Source organism: Oryzias latipes, chromosome 23 (assembly GCF_002234675.1).
Source record: "Oryzias latipes chromosome 23, ASM223467v1".
Taxonomy (NCBI): Eukaryota; Metazoa; Chordata; class Actinopteri; order Beloniformes; family Adrianichthyidae; genus Oryzias; species Oryzias latipes.
The window spans coordinates 20,000,644-20,014,476 of NC_019881.2; the positions used below are offsets into that span (position 1 = coordinate 20,000,644).

The following is a 13,833-nucleotide window of genomic DNA, read 5'->3' on the forward strand; positions in this document are numbered from 1 at the left end:
TCTTAAATTTACGAAATTAAAAGTCATAAATTTAGACTCATATTCTCGTAAATTCACTATTTTATTTTCTTAACTTTTCTTACTATTCTTATTTTTTTTAACATAGTCTCTGCAGAGCAGCAGTAGTTCATTAGATATTCCCCTATGATTTATAGGCGGGACTATTGAGGAGAGTATGCCCGGCACCATTTTCTGTCATCTGTCTTTTTGCACGCTTTCCTGCCAACTTACAGCCCCTCAGAACCCCAACCGGTGCAACAAAAATGACGAGCAATATTGGAGCCATCCAGCCGTAAATCTTTCATCTAGAAGACGGACATGGATCTGGTCGACTACAAGCCGATGCATGGGAATGGAGCAAAAAAGGGAGTTTAAGGCCCACCAAAGGTATTTCTACATCACATATGTCTCCTTTTTCAAACAGCATTTTTCCGTCTGCTCTTGATTTACAACAATTTGAATGAAAAATACTTTATATTTTCTTTCTACATGTCCATCATCACTTATATGCCACAAGAACACGTTAAAAACATCAAAAACAATTTTCTTCGGAGTCGGTGTAAGCCTGTCTGAGGTCAGGCTTATGAAAAAGCATAAAGTGGTTTAACCTCTACAGAGGAGTCTGGTTGGGAGTCATTTCATCTCTGGCTCCTTAAGAAGACGCCACACTAAAAAAAGGAAATATTTTACTGATTTTGATGGAGGTCTTTGTCCTGTAGTTTATACTGGAGGAAGGGAGCAGACAGTAACGTCTTCCTCATCCCGGTGGGCTAACAAACCATTTTAGTGATGTAATACAGATACAAAAATGTCTGTTTTAAGCTGCAACATAGGATGATAAGAAATTTAAATTCATAGGTTTTACGCAAGATTCCATAGCATTTCAATTTGATCATAACTGGTTGTGAAATCATGAAACTATATGCAGGCAGTGATATTTTAATTGAAACTGTCTCCTATGAAACTGTCTTCTCCTATTTCTTAAAGTGATCCGGTGTGATCTTTTTTTCTTATTTCACATTAAATATGTTATAAATGTGTTCTGTTTTCTCTGGGTGTTCTGTCTATTTGCTCCTTCTAGATTGATCACACCTGGTTTGATTGGGAAATGACCATACCTGCTGCTCATTCTGATGAACCTGACAGGGCATAAATAGTGTCTGGTCCGTGGTGTCTGGTTCTGGTTTCAATCCAGTCACATCTGTGGGCTTTGGGGTTGTTCTCTCCCCCATTTGTGTTAACGCGCCTCAGAGGTCGTTGTCGTTTTTGGTTTGGTTAAAGTACTTTTAGTGGTTGTAGTAGCAGTTGAACCTGCTGTTTGTTTGTTTTTTTCTGTTTCCAATTGCCAATAAAGTTTGGAAGAAGTTAAAAAGATGCAAATTGAACCAAAAAAATAATTCTGGTTCATGTTGGTTGAATTGATAAAATGCTCAAATGTACAACATGGGATATTTCCAGCCACAGAAATACTAACTTTGTCCTGGAATATTCTGAATTACAGAATAACTCAATTTGGTTTCTTTTATTGATTTAAATTAATTTAAATAAGCCCATTAAATTAAAACCAAAAACGTGGATTAAAAAAAATGTTGAGATCTTTAACTGTTTCAGAAAGTTGACATATTGATGGTTTCCAATGTTTGTACTGTCTTTATCTATAGTGCTGATTTGATAACCAACATTCGTTTACTGCTGCCATAATATGCAAAACCTTAAAATGCCTAGTATTTCAATATCAACCCAATATCAATATATTTTTTTTTTCATTCATTCATTCATTCAACTGCAAAAACAGGAGAATTTCTTCCAGCTCAAAGAAAAAATTATGCCTAGGTTTATCTTTGAAAGAGTTAAAGATAAACTTAAAGTTTACAATATTTACATGGGGGGGGGCTCACAAAAATGTCTTTCAGAAAAATCTTATTGTAGGTTGTGGCTTATTTCCAGAACCTTTTCTGAAACTGCTTTCTTTTTTGGGGAAATATTGTCAGATTTCCCCTCCAGTTTCAATCCAGAAGACTAAATCATACCAACAGTTGATGAGGTTGTTTTTCTTAAGAAATAGAGTATTTGCTATGCTAATAATATGTTGTCATGGTAACGTCTACAGAACCATGCAACAGTTGGTGTTTGGAGAAAGAGGTCATTTTTTTCTCGGAGAGGACGCAAAAAGATTTGCCAAGCACTCGGACTAGCAAACATGTCTGAAACCATAGAGGAAAAGATAAAAACCTACAGGACGGCTCCTTTCGATGCCCGCTTCCCCAACACTAACCAGACCCGCAACTGTTACCAGAACTACCTGGACTTCCACAGGTGCAACAAGGCCTTGTCATCCAAAGGCCAGGATGTGGCTCCATGCCAGTGGTACCAGAGGGTTTACAAGAGCCTCTGCCCCATGGGCTGGGTGGCAAAATGGGATGAACAAATTGAAAACGGAAATTTCCCTGGAAAGATCTGAAATCACTTTTCGTCACCAGTGAGGGTGTTGGGGTGACCTCTCCAGAACAACACAATTAATAACATACATTCTTTCTTAAAGCTCAAAGCACACGCAAATTGAAATAGTGAAGTTATAAATCTTTTTTTTCTTTCTCCAAATCTTTGGCATGGTTCAATATGCGTTGATGACGTTTAAATACCTTTTAAACGGGTATAAACTCATGAGCCTGTCATTTTGTCATTTCAGTACACAACTGACCTCAGCTGGTATTACCCGAGCAAAAGTAAATATCTTTTCTTTAAATGTTACATTGTTTGCATTTTTTTTCTCTCCCCGTTCTGTGAACAAATGTATTTAAACATACATAGATGAAGATATTATGCTCAGAATCCAATGTTCTAAGACTAAAGTTTGAGCGTTCTTATAGTTGTGATTCTTCAAAGTAGGACTTACCGTTTGCCAACCTTTCAAGCATGACACCCTTACTTTCATTGTGAAGTAACTTGTTTAATAAAGTTTCAAAAAAATATGTAAAAAAAAACAAAAAACAGTTGGTGTTTGAGGAATACCCAGTGGAGGAAAGTGGTGTAAATGCAAATTCATTAAATTCACATTCCATGGATTCTGTGTGTCATATATTGTATTTATGATTTAAGGTTAATTATATTGACCTTATTTATGTGTGGCGGTACTGTATATAAGCAAAGGTATCTTCTTTTAATTCTATTTTTTTTTACTTTTTCAATCAACTCATATTAGTCATCCAAAGTTTGATACATCTATGTATAGATGTATGCACTTTTGTTTCCATTTTTTTTCTTTGTTTTAAATTGCTTGAAATAAACCACTTCCAAATTCTCCTATTTTTGTCTTCCAAAACAGTTTAAATAAAGTTCAACTTGTCAAAAACACTGCTAATTGACACTTATTTTTAAAAAAAAGTCAGGATGCCTATTAGGATTCTTTTTTATTTATTTATTTCAAGAATTTAAATGGTTTTGATTTTATTTACCCTACAGACCGTCTAGAACTCTTAGATCCTCGGATCTATATTAGATCTACACAAGATTAGAAAAGTTGAATCCCATGACAAGGCCTGATTTTAATTATCTGGTCTTCAGCTTTGGAACACCCCTCCTGAAGATCTGTAAACTTCTGTCTCTGTTAACAGCCTTTTGTTTTTTTTATGTATTTAAGTATTTTATGAAAAGTAAATAACGATTGTGATTCATTTAATAATCATGGTTCCTCAAGAATCTTGCTTACTTTCACTTTGCATAAATGTAATTCATCAATCTTTTAATACTTGGAACTGTATTATTAAAAATGGTTTAGCTTTTCCACAATTAAAAAAACAAAAAATCCACTCAGTTCATGTAATTTGGTCAAGAAGACGCTAGAGGGCGATGCCTTAAAATGCAGTCTCGTGGTACCCGGAAGTCACGTTGAGAAGAAGAGACGTATTTAGTTTTCTTTTCTTTTTTCTTTCCTTTGTAGGCAATATGTTAAATATCTTCATTATTTGATCACTTCAGTCACTTTTAAAATAGCAGATTCTTTAGCAGAATTTAGATCAGAGATTGTAAAAGATAACCGTTATTTTTGTTAAACTACAAATTCAAACCTCCCACTACGCATGCGCTGGCTGCACAAAATATCGAGCCGCCCTTCCTCCTCGCTGGTTAAGCCCGCAGGCCCGGGCAGTCGTGAACCGACAACGGTCCCGACTTCATTTACGTCCCCAGTTTGATACTTTCCTTTGCAAATATGGATACCATGCCACATTTTGAACACGGTGAGTCAGTGCAAACGGGACAAACGTCTGCTTTTATGCAGTTATAATGTTTTCTTTGGGAGTGTGTGCGTCCGATTTTGAATATGGCGTACCCCGCTTAGAGATGGCGGCGGCTTTGTGTTACCATACTCAGTTGTGGGCTAAAAGGAATGCCTTACTTTCAGAGGAGACGTTGGATCAACAAATAAGGGAGGTGTTGCATAAAATGATATATAAAATACTATATTTGTTGTTTAAAAAATAGGTTCGCTGTTTTTTTAGTCTATTTCAACTGCCGAATGCTGATTAGTTTGGGGACTTCGAGTAAAACCATGTAGTTAGTTTTAAACAAAACAAGTTTTTTGTTTTATAAGAAATTTAAAACTACCTTAAGCTAAATGTTTAACCATATCGAGGGGGTACTATTATAGGTTAAACTGTTCCAGTATCAAATGGATTATTATCCTTTACAACTTGCTCTTTACGACACTTTTAGAGACATGTGAACGCATCACGTGTCACATTTGTCCATATGGTGAAAATGAGCCAATCCGGGGAGCTGGTTTAGCTCGTGCTGGTTTGCGGCGCCTTCCGTCCGTGAAACCAGGGTTCGACTCCGGGCTGCTCCATGTTCCCTTCTCTACCTCTGTGTCCAAGCCCGGTTTGAGAAGGTTGCGTCAGGAAGGGCATCCGGCGTAAAACATTGCCAAGTTTACCATGCGAATTGTTCGCTGTGGCGACCCCTGATGGGAGAAGCCGAAAGAGGAAGAGTGAAAATGAGCCAATCCAGCGGTTTTTGTCCAATTTGTCACCAAAATGAAGTTTTTTTTTTCAATATAAATCAAGGGCATAGGTAATCAGCTGTGAATTAACATGTTACTGCATGTTTGGCAGTTTTATTGCTGCTGTTTGCAATAAAAAAATAAAACTTTAGGTTGTAAATTTTCAGACAAGAGGAATGAAATGAATATTGTATTGAATTATTTTTCCCAAATAACCCAAGACTCAAAATATTGATGCATCATTTTGTCTGTGTTTACGTTAACTGGCTTATTGAAATACGGTGATAATAGAAATTCGGTTCAGTAGAACTTTTTTTATTTAGTTAAAATAATGAAAAACATAAAGGTTTTGCTGAGTTGTTTTAAAGGAAAAGGAACCTTTCCTTTTGTTTACTTGTTTGCAGCTCCGCCTCTCCTGCTGCCCTCGCTCCGGCTCTTTATCCCCCCCCTGCGCCTGGTGTCTGCAGCCATGTGGCACATCGTGCAGAAGGGAAACGTGCACGACTACGGCATGGTGGAGGACTTCATCAGCACCATCACAGAAATCGTGCCCGAGCTGCTGAACGCGGATCAGAAAGCTCAGCTCCTCCTGGGACTCCGAGCTCGTGTGAGTAAACCGGTCGACCACCCACCACAGATTTTCCTGCTCGGCTGTGCTCTAGAGAGACCGTGTTTTTGCAGGTGGTTCTTGAACTGTGTCGATCTGAGCCGACTGCAGACCCAGAGTCCATCGAGTTGCATCTTGCTGGGATCAAGTCCCTGATTTCCACCTGGGCGGCGCAGGTTGGTTTCTAAAAATCCCCTCCGTACCTTCTGCTGCTCGGACCACAGCCGTCTGCTTCTGTCTTCCAGCCGTGTTTTGCAGACGTCCAGTTTCCAGAGTCCAACTTTGTGGATCAGATTAAAGTGTTGCTCAAGGATCCAGAAGAGAAGGAAAAGTTCTTCCAGGTCTCTTCTATTCTTCTTTCGTTCTTTATTTTTGTGATAAATGTCAACATTTAATCAACGCGGAAATGTCAACTTTGCTGGTTTTCCTGCAGGATGTTTTTCCTACGGATTTTGGGCCAGACTACGACAACGCCCTGCAGGTCCTCATGCTGGACTTTGTGTCCAGACTGGAGAAGCTGCTCCCGGTTCCAGACGTTCAGCAGGTACTGAAGCGTTCCTCACCTCCTTTGGAGTTAAACAAGCGGCTCCAATTCCATCTCATGTCTTTGAATGCAACAGAGATATAAATGACACATTTGGAGTTTAACTTTTTAGAGGCTGAGAAGCGTTAAAGGAAGTTTGGATTTAGTTTTTTATTTTAATCTTCAGTATTAAATAAAATAAAATAAAAACTGAAAAAGTAAGATTTCACATATGATTCAGAAAAGCTGATGGCTAAGAATGTGTCTCAGAATTAGAATAACGGAATTTAGCAACAACTCCCTCTGTGGCTTTTAAAAAATTTTATTAAACAGAATTCGCAGAAGAATCCAGATTCTTCCGCAGAGTCTGTTAATTTCTGATAATGCTCACCTTGGCGGGTTTACCAGGGTATCCTATGAAAGAAATGGATACTGAATCAACTATTAGAATCTGTTAAGATTGTTTTTTATTTTTTTTTAAGAAACGGACAATTTGATACGCGGTATGACGTTGTCGGGTTAACGCCTATAGAACCACCACACTACTACTTGTGTCTGAGGACTAACCAGTAGTGTAAATGCTAAGCGTCATGTTAAACGATGCAAAGCCTTATTTCAGAGGGAAAGTTTGTCTCTTAATGCTCGTTTTTGCTTTTAAAGAAAAGTTTCCTAGATCGCTTTGGTCTGCAATCACTTGTGCTGATGTGATAAACTGCTGTAGAATAACGTCTGTCCACCGGCGTTCCGGTTACCAGCTGGTGTTTAGGCCAGTGCAGTAATATAGAACATACAGGCTATTTGACTTCTCATCGTCGCTATTTATGGACAGCCTTAGAGATGTCTGGGCTCTGAGAAAAAAAGAGAGAAATAATAAATGATCTACTGATGTTTGGAACAGTTCCTCTGGTTCTCACATGTTAAACGGAAAATGACGTTTTAATGTGTTCTTATAGCATTTTACTGATGATGGAGGACATGGAAGAGTTTAAGATTAAAACTGCTTCCTGATTATTTCTTTATTCAGTTGAGGATTAATCAGGAACAGATGAAAAAAATGCTGTTTGAAAAGGCTGGTTCAGATTCTTGTTATCCACACATGTTATTATTCTTCAGACGGCGTCCATGCTCGGCTCCGCCCCCTCCGCCCTGCAGGAGTGCGCACGCTCAGTTCCCGACCCGCAGAACCTCACTATGGTTCTGCAGTATCACACCACGCTCGGACATTTTGACTTCTCTGGTGGGTTTTTGCAGCAAATATGACAACTTTGCAGCCCCGGACTGCCCCCACCCCCCACCCCTAAAACACATGTCACTGGAAAGCTGCTTTGGATAAAATGTTGGTCTTTAAAGTTTGTAGATCTTGAACGGCTGTTATGTGGCGAGCTCGCAAAAGTTTAGTACATGAATCGTTGGTTCAAGCTGGACAAAATGACATTGCATACAATATGAACATATCAGGAATATAGTAGGGGTGTGTATTGGCAAGAGTCTGGCGATACAATACGTATCCCGATATTTTACCGAAACACATTTTCTTTCTTTTTTTTTAAATATGACTTTGAAAAAACTCCTGAGTTTCAATATGTCTTCCACTGTAATAAAATAGTCAAATTCAGTTTACTTAATGATCACAATGTTAAGCACTGCAACTGTATCTCATATATAAATTGTTTTTAACCAAACACATTAATAGTGCTTTTATTTTGGTAACTAAAAATACATAAAGGGAACAGTCAACATTGTCTGATTTCCACAACAAAATATTTTTCAGAATAAGAAAAAACAAAGAATGAATGTGCCTTAACCAATAAGTTTCTATCAGGGAGAAAAATTACTGTTTATTTTCAACAAATCCAAAGTTTTACTTTTGTCGATTCATCTACAAACGACATTGACCTGTTCCTGACCCCCAGATGACCAACAAAACTATATGGTTGCTATGGAGATAAAACCAACAGAAAAGCTTTTTTTTTCCATTAATCAGTTCCATGCAGCTTCGACCAGGGTGGTAGGGGCAGAGGTGAAGAGTGAGGGGTGTGTAGCAGCCACTCAGCCAGTGAGGGTGGGGGCAGGTAGCGCCTGTAGGCCATATAACACCACCTGCGGGTTTAACTAACTTTTGTTCTTCAAACAATCACCAGAAGTTTGTGTCTCAACGTTCTTCATATTTTGACTTTCTTAAAAATCCTTTTCTTCCGGACATCTGTTCCTCCGTTGGCCAACGAGATTTTTTGTGTCTTTGCAGATGAAACTCAAGGCATCCCATCATCCTTTGGGAACTGCATCCTTTCCTCGTTGTCTCTACCGCAGCTGGAGAAGGTGGTTATCCACCCTGAGCAGATGGAGCTGCAGCCTTCAGAGGAGCAGATGCCAGCCTGCGTGACCGTCCAGGTGGAGGGCGAGACCATGACTTTGCTGGACTACATTCAAATTGAGCCGCCATCCGGCCTGGTCGACCCGGACGAGAGCGACCCGAATGTGGAGGAGAGGCCGGAACAGGTGACGCAGGAGGACTCCAGCGAAGCCTTGAAGCCGGCTGCGTTTCAGCCTCTAAAGCAAAGCAAGCGGCTGGAGATGAAGAGGAACTTCTTAAACGAAAGCGAGGAATCGGCAGCGGCGAAAAAGCAAAGAAAGAAGTACTCCAAGAATAAGACGTGTCCTGTGTGCAGCAAGTCCTTCCTGCGCGCTGCGGCCATGAGGCGTCACCAGGAAACCCACAACTCCAACCGCGACCTGAAATACAAGTGCAGCAGCTGCGACAAAAGATTCCGCGACCAGTACGACATGAACCGGCACGCCATGCGCGTTCACGAGAAGGGAGACCTGGCCTTCAAAGAGGAGGAGTCTGACCCCAGCACGTCAGAGGTGGCAGAAACCAAAACCTGCTCCCTGTGCGGGAAGTACTTCGCTCGGCAGGTGGACATGGAGCGACACATGAAGTCCCACTCGGAGGAGCGGCCGTACAAGTGCTCCTTCTGCGAGAAGAAGTTTAAGAACCCGTACGTCCTGAAGAGGCACGAGAAGGAGATCTGCAAGAGCCGAGAGCATAGAAGAGCCAAGAGGAAGGAGCCGGCAAGCGCCAACCCGCCGCCGTCCGCCGAGGTTACTGAGCAGAAAGTGTGTCCCATCTGCAGCAGAGTGCTACCGTGCACGGCGGACATGGGCAAGCACCTGCGCTCGCACTCCGAGGAGCGTCCCTTCATCTGCGTGACATGTGAGAAGGGCTTCAAGTACAAGGACACTCTCAAGAAGCACCAGATCATTCACGGCCACGAGGGCATCAGGGAGGAGCAGAGCAAGACCCTGGACCAGATCCTGGCTGAAGCCGACTCTCAGAATCCCGATTCCGTCGGGCTGGAATCCAAGGACACTTCTGAGGACAGTCCATCGGCTTCAAACGTGGACAAGAAGGTCCAGAAAATGTGTCCAGTCTGCCTCCGGACGTTCGATAGCGTCAAAACCCTGAACCGGCACGTCCAGTGCCACACGGACGACCGCCCGTACCACTGCATCCACTGCAACAAGCACTTCAAGCACATGCACGGCCTCAAGCGGCACCAGATCTACGCCGTCTGCCACAAGAAAAGCAGCCGCTTCTTCTGGAAGAAAGGGCTGAGGGTGGGGTCTGGGCAAGGTGACGCCAGCGGCAGCAACCCCCAGCAGGGGGCACAGCCAAGGATCCCTGTGTGGTGCTCCAACTGCGGCAAACACTTTGAGTACCCGTCCGCCCTGAGGGAGCACCAGGAGAACGTCTGCAAGCTGGAGCTGCGGGACGTCATGAAGTGCAGCGACTGTGACAAGGAGTTCAAGAGCGTGACCATGCTGAAGGTGCACCAGCGGATCCACGACCCGCTCTACTGCAAGGAGTGCGGCAAGATCCTGGCCAACGAGTCGGCCTTCGAGAGGCACAAGCTGATGCACCGGCCCATGCAGTGCACCATGTGTGAGAAGACCTTCACGCTGCTGCGGCGCCTCAGGGAGCACTACAGCAAGCAGCACGGCTTCAGCGGGCCCTTCCCGTGCTCGCAGTGCAACAAGACCTTCGTGCAGCTTTCCTACCTCGCCATCCACCAAAGAATCCACAAAGGGGAGTTCCCCTACGTCTGCGACATGTGCCCAGAGAAGTTCCGGTCCTCCAACTGCCTGACCGTTCACCAGCGGAAGCACACCGGCGAGAAGCCCTTCCTGTGCTGGCAGTGCGGGAAGTGCTACCGCTCTGCCTCAGAGCTCACAGTCCACATGGGGACACACTCCGAGGAGAGGCCGTGGGCCTGCACCCAGTGCGACATGGCGTACCGCACCAAGCTGCAGCTCACCAACCACGTGGAGCAGGTCCACATCGGCGTGCGGTACCCCTGCAACGCCTGCGGGAAGCAGTTTATGAAGGAGACGTCGCTGAAGAGGCACGAGCTCATCCACACGGGCGAGCGGCCTCACCAGTGCACCGTGTGCGGAAAGACTTTCCTGACCGCCAACGAGCTGCGTCTGCACAACCGATACCACACGGGCGAGCGACCGTACAAGTGCGACGTCTGCAGCAAGGCCTTCATCCAGTCAGGCTACCTGAAGGCTCACATGCGCATCCACACCGGCGAGAAGCCCTTCAAGTGTGACATCTGCGACAAAGGCTTCCGGCTCTCCAACCACATGAAGAAGCACCGGCGGACTCACGCCGGGAAGCAGAAGAGCTTCGTCTGTGAGGAGTGCGGCCTCGTCTTCCTCGACAAGAAGGCCCTTTGGGAACACTCGCTCAGCCACGACTCAAGAATAGAACCCACCTTTACTGACAAAGTCAGAATAGAATTCCAGTAAAAAACGCTTGTCTTATTGGTTATTTTTCTTTTGGACTACGTTTCCCACAAGCCCCCTGCTCAACGTTTTTTAGTGGATTTTTTTATGTGATTTATTTGTTTTTTGTCTTAAAATTCTGCTCTGATCTTTTGAAAGTATCTCAAAATAAAAAGTTCACTTTTTTCCAAATGTTTTTCTGCTTTACAAACCAAAGTTTTATATAAAAAAGAGGCAAAATCATAGAAAGTTGTTGCTTTAAATCAATTTAATCTTCAGTTAAGTTGTTCAAATGTGTTGCTTAAGTACGGAGCCCGTGTCCTGACATTAAGATATAAAAATATATCTTGTTCCCACAGATTAATATCTTGTTCCCACGGATTATTATGTCGTTCGCACGAAATACTATTCCGTTCCCACAAGATACTATTCCGTTCCCACAATAACCTGTGGGAACAAGATATTAATCTGTGGGAACAAGATATATTTTTATATCTTAATGTCAGGACACGGGCTCAGTACTTAAGTGAAATTTCAAGTTGAACTATTTTTACACAGTCCAAATATGAAATGTATTTAAAACATTTTGAGGATTTACAGAGACTGAACTGGCTTTTCTTTTTCTGGATAGATCTACTTTGAATTTCGGGAAAATGTGTAGAAATGTTTTGTTTGATACAAATTAAAATTGAGATGCTGCTGCAGTGAGATGAGGGTCTTCTGTGATGCCTTAAAGGGGGGGGGGTCTTCATATTTATATCTGCTCTTTTACTAAAAAAAACAAGCATGAATGTATGCTCTAAAGATCCCCACCCTCATAAGTGCTTGAATTATAATTGCATAATTAGTGGCACAGTTTGAAATGAGTGGGATTTTTAAAATCCCACTCCAATCTTTTGATCTATTTTCAAATTGTTCCCAGTCCTTTTGTTACGATTGTGCTGCTTTTAGCCAAAATAAAAAAACCTGTCATTTTCTAGGACATAGTTCCTGCAGAGCAGCAGGAGTTCATTAGAAATTCACCTCTGAGTTGCTCTGTTCACACACTCCCCCCACTAGCTTCCAGCTTGTCACATCCCCCAACTTAACATTATCAATCAATCAATCAATCAAACTTTATTTATAAAATAGCGCTTCTCATGCACTTTGTGCAGCTCGAAGCGCTTTAACACTAAAAACAGTAAACACACAACATTACAATAAAAACCCCAACCCACCCTTCCCACTCCCCTCCATTAAACCACATGACCCATGGCTCCCACGTACAATGAAATATGACTATGTAACTGTAAAAGAATAAATAAATAAATAAACAAGTATGGCTTAGCTCTGCTGTGAGGAAACAGTATCTGGGAATCCTTTCATACCAGGAGCCAGCCCGGCCAACGGAACATCGCCACAGTGCCCACCCAGACCGGGACAACACCGGGGTCCCCCTCACAGCCAAAAGCTGTAAAATTAGACCCCTGCCACCCCAGCAAGGGCAACAACTGCAGCAACAACCGCTGACCAAGCCGGCAATCCCTGGAGGAAAAGATCCCCTCAAGAAACACTGGGGCTAAAATCATAAGATGCTAAAATTAAAAACATAAAAAAGAAAAAAAAAAAAAAAAAAAAACATAAAATTGAAAATAAGATGCATAAAATTAAAATAAATACATAAATAAAATAGACTATACTAAAACTAATAGAATAAATTAGCAGTTAAAATCAACTAAAAGCTAAATTAAAAAGGTGGGTCTTGAGCCTCTTCTTAAAAACCTCTACAGTCTCTGCGGCCCTGAGGCTCTCCGGAAGGCCGTTCCACAGGCGAGGACCGTGATGGCAGAACGAAGCCTCACCATAAGTTTTGGTCCTCACCTTAGGAACAACTAAGAGGCCAGCACCGGAAGACCTCAAGGTCCGCGAGGGCTCATATTTTAAAAGAATATCATTTAAATAAGAAGGCCCAAGACCATAAAAACATTTATAAACCATTAAAAGAATTTTAAAATCAATCCTGAAACGCACAGGGAGCCAATGCAGCGATTTTAAAACCGGTGTAATGTGTTCCCGCCCTCTGGTCCTCGTCAGAACTCGTGCCGCTGAGTTCTGTAGAAGTTGTAAGTTTGAAAGAGACTTTTTGGGTAAACCAGAGAGCAGGGCATTACAGTAATCTAAACGACTAAAAATAAAAGCATGCATTAGCACTTCTGTGCTGGCAAGAGAGAGGAACGGGCGGACTCTGGCAATGTTTTTGAGATGATAAAATCCTGTCTTAACGACATTTTTAATGTGTGGGATAAAATTTAGCTCAGAGTCAAAAAGTACGCCCAGGTTTCTCACACATTGAGAAGGTTTAAAATTATGAAGATGTGGTAAAATCATCTCTCTCTTGTCTTCAGAACCGATGATTAAAACTTCAGTTTTGTCCTGGTTGAGCTTTAAGAAATTTTCTGCCATCCACAACTTTATATCTAAAATGCAGTTTAAAAGAGTGTTAACCGGTTCAAGGTCATCAGGAGACACGGCGATGTAAAGCTGTGTATCATCAGCATAGCTGTGAAAGTCAACGCCATGTCTCCTGATGACCTCCCCAAGAGGCAACATATACAAATTAAAAAGTATTGGCCCTAAAATTGACCCTTGGGGAACCCCACAGCTTATTTCGTGGATTCCTGAAGAGCACATATCCATACTTACATAAAAGTGTCGATCTGTCAGGTAAGAGTAAAACCACTTAAGAACATTTCCAGAAAGGCCCACCAGACTACTAAGTCTGTCTAATAAAATCTGGTGATCTACTGTATCAAAAGCGGCACTAAGATCCAGTAGCACCAGAACAGAAAGTTTCTGTGAGTCGTAGTTTAATCTAAGATCATTAACGATCTTTAAAAGAGCCGTCTCTGTACTGTGGCTTTTCCTAAAACCAGACTG

At 42.2% G+C, this 13,833-nt stretch overlaps 1 protein-coding gene and 1 pseudogene across 1 annotated transcript; both read left to right on the plus strand.

Moving 5' to 3' along the window:
• The first annotated feature begins 2,138 nt into the window (after nucleotides 1-2,138).
• Nucleotides 2,139-2,516, plus strand: LOC101167916 (annotated as a pseudogene).
• A 1,427-nt stretch (nucleotides 2,517-3,943) lies between these two features.
• Nucleotides 3,944-11,113, plus strand: LOC101162969 (zinc finger protein 11). The gene is made up of 7 exons (XM_004083264.4): nucleotides 3,944-4,238; nucleotides 5,404-5,606; nucleotides 5,681-5,782; nucleotides 5,852-5,947; nucleotides 6,040-6,150; nucleotides 7,243-7,366; nucleotides 8,375-11,113. The coding sequence occupies exons 1-7, from the start codon at nucleotides 4,211-4,213 to the stop codon at nucleotides 10,939-10,941; spliced, it is 3,231 nt and encodes a 1,076-aa protein (XP_004083312.1). The 5' UTR covers nucleotides 3,944-4,210; the 3' UTR covers nucleotides 10,942-11,113.
• The last annotated feature ends 2,720 nt before the right edge of the window (nucleotides 11,114-13,833 follow it).

What these genes read in the sequence shown, in the direction of transcription:
- LOC101162969 (XM_004083264.4), top strand. Translation starts at nt 4,211, where the DNA reads ATGGATACCATGCCACATTTTGAACACG. An exon ending in TTTCCACCTGGGCGGCGCAG is followed by an intron (nt 5,783 to 5,851) that starts GTTGGTTTCTAA and finishes TCTGTCTTCCAG; the next exon opens with CCGTGTTTTGCAGACGTCCA. An exon ending in AGAAGGAAAAGTTCTTCCAG is followed by an intron (nt 5,948 to 6,039) that starts GTCTCTTCTATT and finishes GTTTTCCTGCAG; the next exon opens with GATGTTTTTCCTACGGATTT.